Here is a 12,750-nt window from a genome sequence, read left to right as displayed (position 1 = left end):
CCGCGGCTACCGGGACAGCTCCGCATCCCAAACCCCGCGGCTGCCGCTGGAAAGGGAAACCTTCCCAGCCTTCCCAGACCCCACTGCTACGCTGGAAAGGGAAACCTTCCCAGCCTTCCCAGACCCCACTGCTGCCGCTGGAAGGGGAAACCTTCCCAGCCTTCCCAGACCCCGGCACAGCCCCGGACACGGAGCCCGAAGTTCCCGGCAGCCCTTCACAAGGATGGGCTTGGGAAGTGCCGCCGATGCTGCTCCCAACCGGCCGGGCTCCTCTGCTGCCCGGGGCTGACGCCAGGGCTTGAGCAAAGGAGTTTTTCCTCGTTTCCAGCTGCAGAGCAGGAGGAATTGCGTTTGCTGACCTCATGGAGCAGGCTGAGGGATGGAGCAGTTGCCTCGAGCACTTGAAAAGAGAAAGCTCTTGGCATTGCATTTTCAAACCGCTTCTAACAATAATGGGTAAAAAAAGAAGGGGGAAAAAAAGACCCAAATTTCACGTGTCCCACTCCATCTTTTTTTAATTTTCCAGTGGAAAAAGCCAGGACTACTCAGCTTTTGCAAGTTGTTTCTTCAGAGGGTTCAGGTTTCGGTAAACAATTGCTCAAAACTAAAAGGTAAGAAAATAAAAATCCCCTTTTCTGCTCTCAGAGCAGTGACCAAAATTCAGTGGCTTTGCACAAACACATGCAGGCACCTCTGAAAAAAACTTTCATGTGGGTCAAAAAGCCACAGTTTGATTATTGTGATAAAAAGTGCTGACAACGGGGAGTAAACAACAGAAAACAACCCCAAAGCACTGCCCAGTGTCCAGCCTCAGCTTTTGGGCTCTGCTGGTGGCAGTGGCAGCTTCCCTGAGTGAGCAGGGTTATCCTGAAAGGCCGTGCCAGGAGAGGCAGCATCCCAGGGGGATGGCAGAGAGCCCCATCCTGCCGTGCCTGACTCTTGGTTCCCGAGGGATGCTGAGCCTGCCCCAGACTCCCAGCCCCCCCAAACTGGGAATTCTGGGGGGTGGGTGGTCAGGGCCTGCCTGCTGCTGGGAGGAGCAGGGAGGAGCTAGGCAGTGGAACAAGAGCATGGAGAGAGGGAATCCTGCAAGCAGAGGGAGACCTGGAGCACCCAGCTGAGGATGCTCCCACCTCCCTGATGCTCCCACTTCCCTGACACGGCAGAATGGGAGTGCTGTGCCTCAGTTTCCCTAAAAATAAGGTATCATCAAACCTTTGCTCAACATCTTTTGGGGTGCAAGGCCCCAGAGCTTTAGAAATAAGCTTTTAAAGGAAAGCTCAGTGCCTGGGCTGCCTTCTCCTGCACTCCCCACCAGCCATGAGAAGAATGCCTTGGAATCACGTCAAATATTTGAGATGAGGTGGGGGGAGAGAGAGGGGGCACGGCGAGGGGAGAGGGGGAGCTTTTGACTCAGTGTCTGGCTTCTTTCATCAATCCCACATTCCTGCTCATGCCATCACCCTCCGGGAAAGTGCGACAACCTACAGAACCCATGTGGAGCCAATTTAGAATCCCCTCCGTGTAAGAAAATGCATTTTGTTCATTAACAAGCTCTGGATGCTCAGCTGGGGTGAGGAGGCAGCCCCACAGCCATCCCAGAACGGGATTAAATGGGAAGATATCCTACACACAGCTACAGCCCAGAGCAGAGTCGTGCTCCCTGCACTCCCTCCCAGGACATTGTTCCAGCCCAAATAACCCCGGGGTTCCTGCCCCAGCCACCTGAGCTGGAGGGCTCTGTCTCTTCTGGCTTCATAGGAAAGGTTTAAAGCTGGAAAGCAGAGAATTGCTGGAGCAGGTTTTGCTGTTGTGCCCAGCAGCAACTGGGAGATGAATGAATGGGAATTCCAGCCTCAGAGCCCAGCTCAGAGCCAGACAGAGCCCTGTGATTTTGCACATCCCAATCCACAACCAGGGCTGCCACAATGACTCCAATCCTCATTCCCAAAGCAGAGGGAGCCACAGAAAAGAGGGGATTTTCCTCTCTGGGAAAGCAAGCTGCTGTTTCTCGGTGTGTTTGTGATATTCCTCTGGCAGGTTATATTTATCCACAAGCTCCAGGAACCAGATGTGGGACCGAGGGGCTGTGCTGCACCAGCTTCCTGCCTTCCTGCAAACACCGGCTCCACCTGCCCTGCACAGAGCAGGACACAGCCTGCAGAGCCAGGAAACTGTGCAAGGTCAGCACAGCCAGGGGAGGGGACAGGGAAAAACGTGTCACCTGCCTGGTCCTGCACAGGGGGCATTGCTCCCGTGAGCTGGTGATGTTGCTGGGACAGAGGAACAAACCAGGGCTTGGATGTTTGGCAGTTGACTGAAACAACCCCCAAAACCTCAACACAAAAATGCAGAGTTTCAGTTCAGAAAGAGATGGTAGTGAGAGAGCAGGGCTTGACCCATCCAGGGCTGCTCTGAGCCAGCCACCCTTCAGGAAAAGGATGGAACACCTCAGAGCAGCTCTGAGTACAGCACTGGGGGCTCTGCCTCCCCCCTCAGCCATGCAGGGCTCAGGCTCTGCCAGCAGCATTTGCAGCCTGAGAAAGGCTCCAGAGCTGGGTGAGACACTGAGACACCAGGCTGAGCCCTCACACCCAAGTACAAACTGAAACCACCCTGGCAGTGCCCAAGGCCAGGCTGGATGGGGCCCTGAGACACCTGGTCCAGTGGGAGGTGTCCCTGCCATGGCAGGGGTGGAACTGGATGAGCTTTAAGGTCCCTTCCAACCCAAACCATTCTGGGATTCAGGGATTTATTTCTTTTCTTGCCATCTCTGTGCACTTGGCCCCCAACAATCCACCCCAGGCTGTCCCTCCCCTGTTCCAGGAGATATTCAGGCACATAAAGCCACTGCAGACTCCCACATTTTCCCATCTCTGCCACAGAAGCCTGCAGGCACAAATCCCCAAAGCTGGGGAGATGAGAGCAGCTCTGCAGGGCTGTGCAGCAGGAGCCACCCCAGCTTTCCAAAGTCACCTCTGCAGGAGCAGATCCCCCTCCAGGCCCACTATCTCCAGAGCCATCTCCCAGCTCTGCCATGGGCAGCACTCGAGTGCTTTCCCCCCTCAAATTCCACTGCACCTGGGAAAAATGTAGGAGCTCGTAGGAGAATCAATAAATATTTATTGTTTAACCAGCAGTATTTTGACTGGAGATGTAAGCATGGCCCTGTGCCAGGGAAACAAGAGCCTTCTTGGCCAGCGCTGCAAACAAATTTTTGTCTGTATCTCGTTGGAAGATTATAAACTACACAATGAAAGGAAAAAAAAGAAACACAGGCAGCAAGCAGCTTAGTCACGGAAGAGGAACAAAAGAGCTGAGATGGATAACTGTGGCATGGGGTTACAAAAAAAGGGCTGCAGGCCTGAATTTTGGCTGTGAGACAGCTGTGCTGCTCAGATCAGCTGCAGATTGTGCCACTGGCTCCTGCTGGGATGGGGCTTGGAGCTGCACCAGGAAGCTCTGGAGTGACACTGGAATCCACCAGAACTCCCAGCCAAAAGCAAACTGGGGAGTCAGAGCTCAGCCTTGCCCCTGTGGAATACCCCAGTTCCCACAAGGATCCCAGGCCCAAAGAACAGCAGGCCCTGGCTCCAGGGGAATTTTAGTGCTCAAATACAGCAGATCATCCCCTCCTTGTGCACCTCCTCAGCATCCTGGCACACTCCTACCCAGCACAGGTGCTCCACCAAGCAAGACCTGCCAGCCTGGAGGCTGCCAGAGCTGCATCCTTTGGATCAGGGACAGCACTGACATTGCTGTCCTACATCCTGCCATTTCCTCACCTGGTGCCACGCAAAAAGGAAAAGACTCTCCTGCCTTATCTGGAACAGATTTACTTGGATTTGTTCCCTTCTTCCCCAAAATCCCAGTGCCACAACTGACAAGAGCCATGTAGGGTGACAGCTCTGCCAGCTCACATCCCTGGTGGATTCAGAGAGTCTGGTCCTACTCACACCCACCTGAGGCTTTAATCTAAGGGACAACCTGTGCCCCCCTAGGCCTGACCCAGCTGCCCCCAGCTCCTCACACAGCAGGATCCATTCCAGAGGAATGTGACTGTGGATTTCCACATTTTCCCATCATTGCCACGGCAGTTCCAGCCAGAGCTGGCTCCCAGAGAAGCTGGGGCTGCCCCATCCCTGGATGTCCAAGGCCAGGTTGGACGGGGCTTGGAGCCACCTGGGCTGGTGGGAGGTCTCCCAGGTGAGATCTTTAAAGATTTCAACCCAAACCATTCTGGAATTCTGTGATAATCCCGTGGCTAATCTCAGTGTGCCACAGTCCCAGCCACTCGCTGCCTGCCTGCCAGCAATCTGCTCTGGATTTGGGAGCGCAGGAAGTCTTAGGATGTCTCAGCAGCTCCTTTGGAGAGCCGGAGTGCAGCATTCCAGCTGAGCCTGTGTTATCCCTGCATTCTGTAAGGCCCATCAAAGCATGGCACGCTGTAATTACATGGCAAATTAGGGGCCACTTCATGTAACGACACTGTAATTACACACTTGGTGCGTGCTTTGGGGAGCTCGGGATGGAAACGTGAAAGGAACCGGGTTTGCTCCTGTTCCCTGGAAATCTCCCCTCCCGTACCCAGGTTAAAAACCAGGGATGCCCTTGGTGGATGTGTCCCTGAAGGACAGCTCCGTGAGCTGCCTTCCTTCCACCCCTTTTCAGAGCTCTGGTGGGAAGCTGACACTAAAAAACTTGAAGCTGGTGGCAGCCAAGTGCAGCCAGTCCCCCCTCCTGGGAACCGCTCATTCCCGCATCCCGGCTGGATACCACAGTAATGGGCATTTTGTCAGCGCATACAGAGGTAATTGCTCTTCTTCAGCCGAGTTCTCACCTCCTCCGCAGGCAATCAGCACCGAAAATGCGAGAGCGGCCCCGAGCCCTCCCCGGCTGAGCCTGAGCCTCGCTGCTGATCATTGCAGCCCACACAGAGCATCCCAGCCGAGCCCAGCTCTCACCTCGGCTGCACTGCAGAGCAAAGCATTCCAAAAGATGCGGCTGCGATTCCCTGCATCCCTGGGAACACCAATCCGTGCTTTCCTTTCCCCGGGCTCTGGCATCCTGTGCGTCCCTGGAGGACAGGTGAGCGAGCGCTGTCCCAGCGCCACTGAGGCACAGGGGGACAGAGAAGGTGCCAGAGCAGGGAGGGCAATGCTGGGGCTCTCTGCTGTGTTTTACCCCGCACGGAAAGAAAACGCGGCCATGCAGGAGCCAGCGCCCGTCGGCAGCAGGGAAACTGAGTCACACAGCAGCTGACACAGCTGGAAGGAGGGCTCAGCCCTGCGAGGATAACGCAGGATCCAACCCGTCTTTTTGAGAATAATGAGAATAATGCCCCAAGTCCCTGAGCACTTTTACCCCGAGCAGCTCAGCAAACTGACCCCCGTTGGTCGGGCTGATTCTGCTGTGATCCCGATCCATGACCCGGAGCCAGGGCTGGCTGCAAACTTGTCCTCCCTACACAAGGCAGAGGACAGAATGAAGGATCCCCTCCTAAAACCTGAACAGGGGGGATTTTCTCTGCCACTTGCCCGCGGCGAGGCTCTGTGGAGGAGCTCTGCGTTTGCCAGGCTCGCTTTAAATGTGAACTCCCTTATTTGTCTGCGCTGAAAGCGAAAGCAAAGCCGGACCTGGCTGTGGGAAGGGGGAGAAGCACGATCCAGGCAGGTCCTGCATCCCAAAGCAGCATGGAAGCTGTGTATGAGCTTCCCTGTACCCTGCACCACCACAGCAGGAGAACCAGAACCTTACAGAGGTTTGGGTTGGAAGGGAAAATCTTGCTTCAGCCCTAACTGATGCTGTCCCAAATCCTAAACACAGGGAAAAGCTCTTGCCAGATAAAAACACACCCCTGGGATGCCACCCACGCACAGGCCAATGGAAACAACGTGTCCATGTCCCAGCTGTCCTCAGGGTAGGCATGGGAAGAGCCAAAAAGCCCGGATTTCTGTGCTGTGTGCACGGAGCAAATCCTTTTTCCAGGAACAAATCCCCCCTGCTCCCGTAACACACCTCCAAGGAAAGGAGGGCTGGATGCAGGATGGGGAGTCTGGCATCCCTGCTCCACCTGGGATGCCCAGGAACAGACACCTGGCATTACAGCCCTGCTCTGGTACCTCGGGGGAGGCAAATCTGCAGCTTCCTGAGCAAGAAATGAGCACTGGGAGCCCCAGTTGCAGCCCCCAGCTCCCAGCAGGGCTGGAGCTGCTTCCCACTCTGCCCACAGGCAGCAAACGTAGCTTGGCCGAGCTGCAGGAAACAAAGTGATTTGTGGAGGGCAGCGTTTGTCAGCCCCCAGGTGAAGTTCCCTTGGTGTCGAATTTTGTGTGGTTTGGGGTTTTACTGTCTCAGAAATCGTCCCACCAAGCCACTGGTGGATCAGCCATGTATGTACAACCACAAGTGATGTTACCACCCTTCCATCACATCCTCCTGAGAATATCCACGCACACAGAATTGTGTCCTGAAGGAGAACCCACCCCATGGGGTTCTGGCTCTGCCCTGCTCATCTCACTCACACATTCCTGCTGGTAATAGCGGGGTGGGGGGGAGGATTTGGCTTTGGAAGCTTTCTAGAGCTCCACATCCCTTCCAGGTTATTTTTAAACCCTTTGGACACCACAAATCTCCCCGGAGTTTTGCAGGCAGAGGTGTGGGGTGGAGCAGGGTTTGGTCTGGGGGCTGAGAGGGGACAGAGTTTCACGGGACATCAGGCACCTGGCACATCAAACATCCTGCAGAGCTGAAACCCTCTGGCTGCAGGGCCCTCCCTGCCCGAGGTTAAACCCCCGGATCACACGGGCACCGCTGCTTTGTGAAGGGACAAGGGGCTGGAGTCCTTCTCAGCCCATTTTGGAATTAAGGACGGTGGGAACTTAGCCTGTTTTGGAATTAAGGACGATGGGAACATTTGGTGGCAGATTCAGGGCTGAAGGAACCATCAGGGAGCAGATGAGCCCTCCAGGAGCAGAGAGAAGTGATGTTCCCTCCTCCCCTGGCTGGATCCCAGAACACAACCCAGCAGCATCCACACTCCTTCCCTCTCCATCAATCCCACCGAACCAGAAAGCTGCAGTTTTTCTCTCTCCGAGTTGGAGGGGAAATGAGGTTAAGCCAGCTAATTGACAGCGCTGACCTTTGTGGCTCCCAGCGAGCGCAGCCACCAGCACAGGAGCGGCTGCAGCCGAGGCCGATGGGGGGGCAGCGCTTTTCTACCTCTTGGGTTTGTGTTTTTCAGTGCTCTTCCTGCCCAAGTTTCAACTTTGGGGCAGCTCTAAGAGCTGTTTGCTGACATCAGCTGCAGAAGAGCTTTGCGGGACAGAAGAAAACGAACTTAAGGCAGGATGAAACTCCGAGTCCTCCCTTCAGGCACCAGGGAATTCCACTGCTCCAGACACCCAGAGCCTCCGTGAGAGCTCCCACCCACTCCAGGAGAGCACAAATTTTAATGGATACTTTACTCTGGAGTGAAAAGCAAACCCCACCCACCCTGGTGGTTCAGGTGTTTATTCCTATCCCGTTTTCCTCCCCTCCGAACAAACAGGCTGCCCTCGGGGACTGAAGGGAGGAATGAGTCTTCACCAAAGTTTTAGGAAATAGACACAAGCAGGTCCTCAGCTCCCCTCCAGCCTCTCATTTCAGCTGTGTAGGTGCATTCTTAGCATCCCTCGGGCATTTTGAAGCCTGGCGCTCCCCAGCCCACCCCGGGAGCCAGGCTCAGCCGTGCTGCCAGGGCAGGGAGCTCTGGCATCCTCTGACCAGCACAGGGTGCTCCCTGAGGCCTGGAGGAGGGATGCCGAGGGAGAGACCCTCCGGAGCCCAGGGACGGCTGAGGACCAGTGGGTGCTGCCTTTGGAGCTCTCTGCAGCCCAGCTGATGCTGCACCAGCATCTACTGAAGCCTAAGCACCAACCCCTGTGCGGCTCCAGCATTCAGCTGTCATTTTATTTCCACATGCAGCCCAAAATCCCAATGCCTGCGGGAGCTGTGCCTCCCTTCTGGCTTTCCTAGAAACTTCCTAACCGGCAGAGAAATGTACAACTCAATCTTAAATTTGATTTTCTTCGCCGCACCGGTGCTGAACAAAACCCAGCAAACTTCCAGTTTGGCGCAGTGGGAATTGCAGCAGGGAGAGATGAAGCAACAGGATTCGTTTAATGCAGAAAAAAAGGGTTGTTTTTTGTTTTTCCTGTGGGTCCTCCAAGCTCCATCCTCTACCTCGCCTGGGCAGGGCAGAGAGGAGCTGAGCGCCCGGGGTCAGCGAGCAGCCAGACGCCACCAGTGTGTGAACAGCAGCCCTTATTCTGGTCAGGCTCGGCTCGGAGCAGCAACCACAGCCAGCAGCAGCTGAACTCACCCGCTACAACATACAAAAACCCCTTCTCGCCTCCCTTCAGTAAAGTGTTGCTCTCTGCACCCTCTCTCCACCCATTTCTCCAGCTCCAGAAGGGCGAAAAAAAATCAAAGCGGCGGGTTTTCCTGGATTAAACGCCCTAAATCCAGAGTATTTAGCACTGGAGTTGTGTTTCCCAAATACCACGAGTGCTTGGACCACACAAGATATTTCCAGCCAGGGATGGGGGAACGCACATCTCAGCTAAGGATGGGAGAGAGCGCATCTCTCCTGCCTGCCCGCCGGACGGGCTTCCCGACATCCCGGCAAGGATGCCAGGAGCGCGAGGGAAGGAGGCTGGAGGGGCGGCGGGATGGATTTTAGGAGTAGGGGGGGATGGAAAGTCATAAAAGCGCTCGGAAAGTCAATTCGCCTTCGGCAGCGGGCAGAACCCGGGCGGCGCCGCTGCGCTGCGACTTGGGGTGCGCTCCGTGTTCCCTTCCGAAAGACATCCCCAAAAAACCCCACACCGACCTCTCTGGCCACCCCTGCCCCAGCGCTCCAGCCTCTCCCCCCCGGCCAAAGCTCTCCCGCCGCCGCCTTCGCCGGGAGAAGGGGACGGGGCTGCGCGGAGGGGACACGGTGCTCACCGGGGGACGGGAAGAGCTCGATGTCCACCTTCTCCGTCTTGATGATGGTGAGATCCACCGCCGCCTTCATGGCTGGGGCAGCGCCGCGGGGGCGTCGCGCCGGGAGCGGGGCGCGGCGGCTGAGCCCCGCCGAGCGCGGAGCGGGGCGCCCGGGGCAGCGCGGCCGGCGCTGCCTCCTCCTCCTCCCGCTGCTCTTCCTCCTTCTCGTCCTCCTCCTGCTTCTCCTCCTCCTCCTTCCTTCCGCGCTCCCTCGCTCCGCTCCCGCCCGCGCTGCGCTCCCCGCTCCGCTCGCTTCGCCCGTCCCCGCCGCCGCCGCCCCGGCCGGGCTGAGCCGAGGGGAGGGCGCTGGGCCGGCCCCGAGCGGTGACAGCGGCGGAGGGACCCGCCCCGCCCCGCCCCGGAGGCGGCCCCGGCCCCCGGCGCTGCGGGGAGCGGAGCCGGCGCTGCCGGGGGGAGCGGGGGTCCGGGGACGGAGGGGACAGAGCATCCAGGGCGCCTCCGCCCCGACCTCTGCTCGCAGCCCGGCCCCAAACACGACGGGATAAGAGTTTGAGCACGCTGGCTCTGGAGCCCCTGCCCGAAACCGATGGTTCTTGAAAGCGGGCCAGTTGTGTTCATCCTGCCTGTCTCGACATGAAGCGCTGCCTTTCACACTCACCCCTTCGGCTCCCATCACCCCTCCATGCTCACATCATCTCCTCACATTTCCATCTCCCCTTCACATTCCCATCATCCTGCCTGGAGCAGCTGATCCTCTCCCACCCACAGGCACATCCAAACGCAGGGGCACAGCCAGGGCACAGCAGTGCACATTGTGTTGTGGTGGGTGACAGCCAGGGGTGGCTGCTCCTGGCCTGCCTGGTAGAGGTGGGAGGCTAAAGAGTTGGGAAGTGACTGGATAAAAAGCATCTTGAAGATGCAAGATGAGTGTCATGCCAGCACAGCATGGAGTTAACAGAAGAATATCGGTTTTCACATGAAATCTGTTTGATTGTATTTAGGTAGCACAAACTTGAGACCACAAACGGCACAGCAGAAGGAGAGTATGACTCACAGATGTCAGCTTACCGGTACGGAGAAAAAAAGTCATTAGCAACCAGCTCTTGTGGTTCTGTCACTCCGAAAGTCTTTAACAGCTTCCGACTCCAGCACAGATCAGGCTGCTCCCATCGAAGATGGGCTCAAGTGAACACAGCCCTGTAGGAGCAGCTGCCCGGGGTCACGGTCACTGCTCAGCCCTTAGGATGGACAAGGGTCCCACTTGCAAACACCCCTGAAACCTCCCGAGGCCCCGAAAGATGAGCTGCAGATGCAAACGCTGCAGCTCCGATAATTTTGCTTCTGCAGCGGGTCTTTGTCAGCCACCACGGTGTATTTATAGCAGGGCAGTTTGTGCAACTGAAAAAAGCTGCGAGGTTGCCGGGGCCAGACAAGGAGAGGCAGCTCTGGCTGCACACACGGCTTTGCCAAGGCAGGCAGATCAAGCAGCAGGAAGCTGAAAGCTGGCAAAGCTGGGCAGGGAGCTCCAGCCCCAAGTTCAGCTTCCTCACCCAGTGACAGCCTCTGGGTTTTTACATTCCCGATTTTACAGGCAATCTTGTTTCCAATTTACTTGCAAGCTCAGTTCTGGACAACCTATTCCTGCAGCAGTGGAGTGGGACCAGCGATTTGCTGTGATTATAAACCTCCCTCCCTCCACTGGTTCCCGAGGGCTCGGGAGAACCTGAGCTCAGGCAGAGCACAGGGCTGGAAACCTCAGCCGGTGGTTTGAAACCTACCACAGGAATGAACCTGGAAATCCGAAGGTGGAAAGAGGATTGCTGCAAGGATAAAATGCGGTCCCTCCTGGGACAGGATCCTGTGCTTGCACCTGCCCTGGGTTTGGGTTTCTTTCTTCCCTGTACAGCAACGATTAAAGGAAGAAACTACAGAGAGGAGATTTAGCAGAACGTTTCTAGTTGAAAATCAGAAGGGATTCAGGAGAAACAGCTGCCTTTCTATCTGATCTCTGATCCCTCCAGAGCAGGCTTGGGCAGAGAAACCTGATGCAGTTATCAGAGCCCCCAGCCCTTCCCTTGCCTTCCCTTCCTGCGCTCCCGGGCTGGGATCCCGCGGCAGGGAGGGGAGGGGAGGGGAGGGGGCTGCTGGGGGTGCCGGTTCGTGCAGCTGCGGACGGAGCCATCCGAAAGCACCTGCGGTCCCAACCGTATGGAAATGACCCCCGGGTGGATCGTTCGCCCCGCTCGGAGCGCGGCTGCAGCAAACCACAAGCCCCGGACCGAAACAGAGCAGGAGGCGCGCCGGGGTCACTGGGACTTGCCCAAACACAGGCTGGGACAGGCAGCACAAGGCTCTCCTGGGCAGAGAGGCCCTGGAGGGAGCTGCCACAGATTGAGATGCAGCAAGAGGAGGCAGCGGGTGCCCTGAGGTGTCTCTGCCTTAGCCTTGCCCCCCTGGGGTGATGCTTTTGGCTCAGCTGCTCCTGCAGTGTTACAGCCTCCAGGACTGGCTGAACTCCAGGGCACCTGTACTGGAGATCCTTCTCTTCTGGGCCAGGACAGAGGCTCTAATAAAGACCTTTCTCACAGCTTGTGTCATTTTTATTAGGAGGCATCCACACCCTCCTGGCATCCCAGCTGAGCCCTGATCCCAGATGACACTGAGCCCAGCTTGGTGCAGGACGGCTGCAGAGGAGCTCTGAGCTGTGCCTCACCCCCTTGTGCCTCCCCAAACCTGTGTTCCGTTTTGCTGGTGCAATGCATGGCAACCCCTAAAGACAGGGAAACTGGAAATGCTTCCAAAAGTAACACCAGGGCAAAAATCCCCAAAGGGGAAGAAGAGAAGAGAGTGGCTGCAGACAGAGGTTTCCTCCCAGGGCAGCTGAATCTCTCCTTCGAACTCCATCCCAGCAGCCGCCTTAATTTGTGTTCACTTCAGAGCTGCAACATGAAAGGCCTGGCTCTGAGCTCCAGCTGAGCTGCTCAATGGCTCAGTGTTCGCAGAAGGCATGGAAGGAATCCATTGATTAGTTTCTTCAGCTGGGATGTGACCATTCCGAGTCCAAGACCTGCCAAACATGACTTCGCCTCAGCAACTGGTTCCTATTTGCTGCTCACAGGCTTTAGGAAAATCTTTCCTCTTGCCCATCCAAGTCTCAGCCTCGTTTTCCACTGTGTCGTTAGGAACGTGAACATCCATTCAGGCTCCGTCCGGGAGGGAGGATGCCGGGCTGGAGAGCGGCCCTGCAGCCCAAAGATGGGCGATAACCATCTGCCCTCCCTCCGCAGCGCAGCCCCACTGTTTGCAACTGCTGCGAACAAAGAGAGGATGGGCAGTAATGCCCCATTGTTCCCAGGGCCGCTGACGAACCTTGGGTTAACAGAACAAGAATAATTCTTATTCATTTAGCACTGAGGAAAGGTGTTAGGAGAGCGGAGCCTTTGCTGTGATTTCCGAACGAGAGGACGGCTCTTCCATGACCTCTCTCCTGGCTGGGATGGCCACGGCCAAATTCACTCCTGTCCCAGCCCAGGGCAGCTGCTGGCTCTCCTTCAGATGCTGTGGAGCTGGGCCGGATTCTCCTTTCCCTCGCATTTCCCCATTCTCATTCCAGCAGGAATTAGGTGTAACTTCTGGTCTGGAGAGGGAGCTTTTCCGAGACTGCTGCTACCAAAACATGGGGTGAATACAACGGCCACGTAATAACGTGGAGCATCCACCCAGCTGTAATGGTCAGGAAATGAATAACACCATATCCAATTA

At 56.5% G+C, this 12,750-nt stretch overlaps 1 protein-coding gene across 3 annotated transcripts in view; it reads right to left on the bottom strand.

Annotated features, from left to right (window-relative positions):
* Positions 1–12,750, bottom strand: part of ETS1 (ETS proto-oncogene 1, transcription factor) — a 77,906-nt gene that overhangs the window by 38,591 nt on the left and 26,565 nt on the right. Inside the window, exon 1 of one of the 3 annotated variants that reach the window (XM_064397644.1) lies at positions 8,989–9,284. The exons of the other annotated variants lie outside the window; for them this stretch is intronic. Within the exon in view, the coding sequence (XP_064253714.1) occupies positions 8,989–9,058 (70 nt within the window). The 5' untranslated portion in view covers positions 9,059–9,284. Of the gene's footprint in view, positions 1–8,988; positions 9,285–12,750 lie in introns of those variants that run through there. 3 annotated transcript variants of the gene reach the window in all.

This window comes from Passer domesticus, chromosome 23, assembly GCF_036417665.1.
Source record: "Passer domesticus isolate bPasDom1 chromosome 23, bPasDom1.hap1, whole genome shotgun sequence".
Lineage (NCBI taxonomy): Eukaryota > Metazoa > Chordata > Aves > Passeriformes > Passeridae > Passer > Passer domesticus.
Note: the sequence above shows the minus strand (reverse complement) of the source record. Positions and strands in the feature narration are given on the sequence as shown.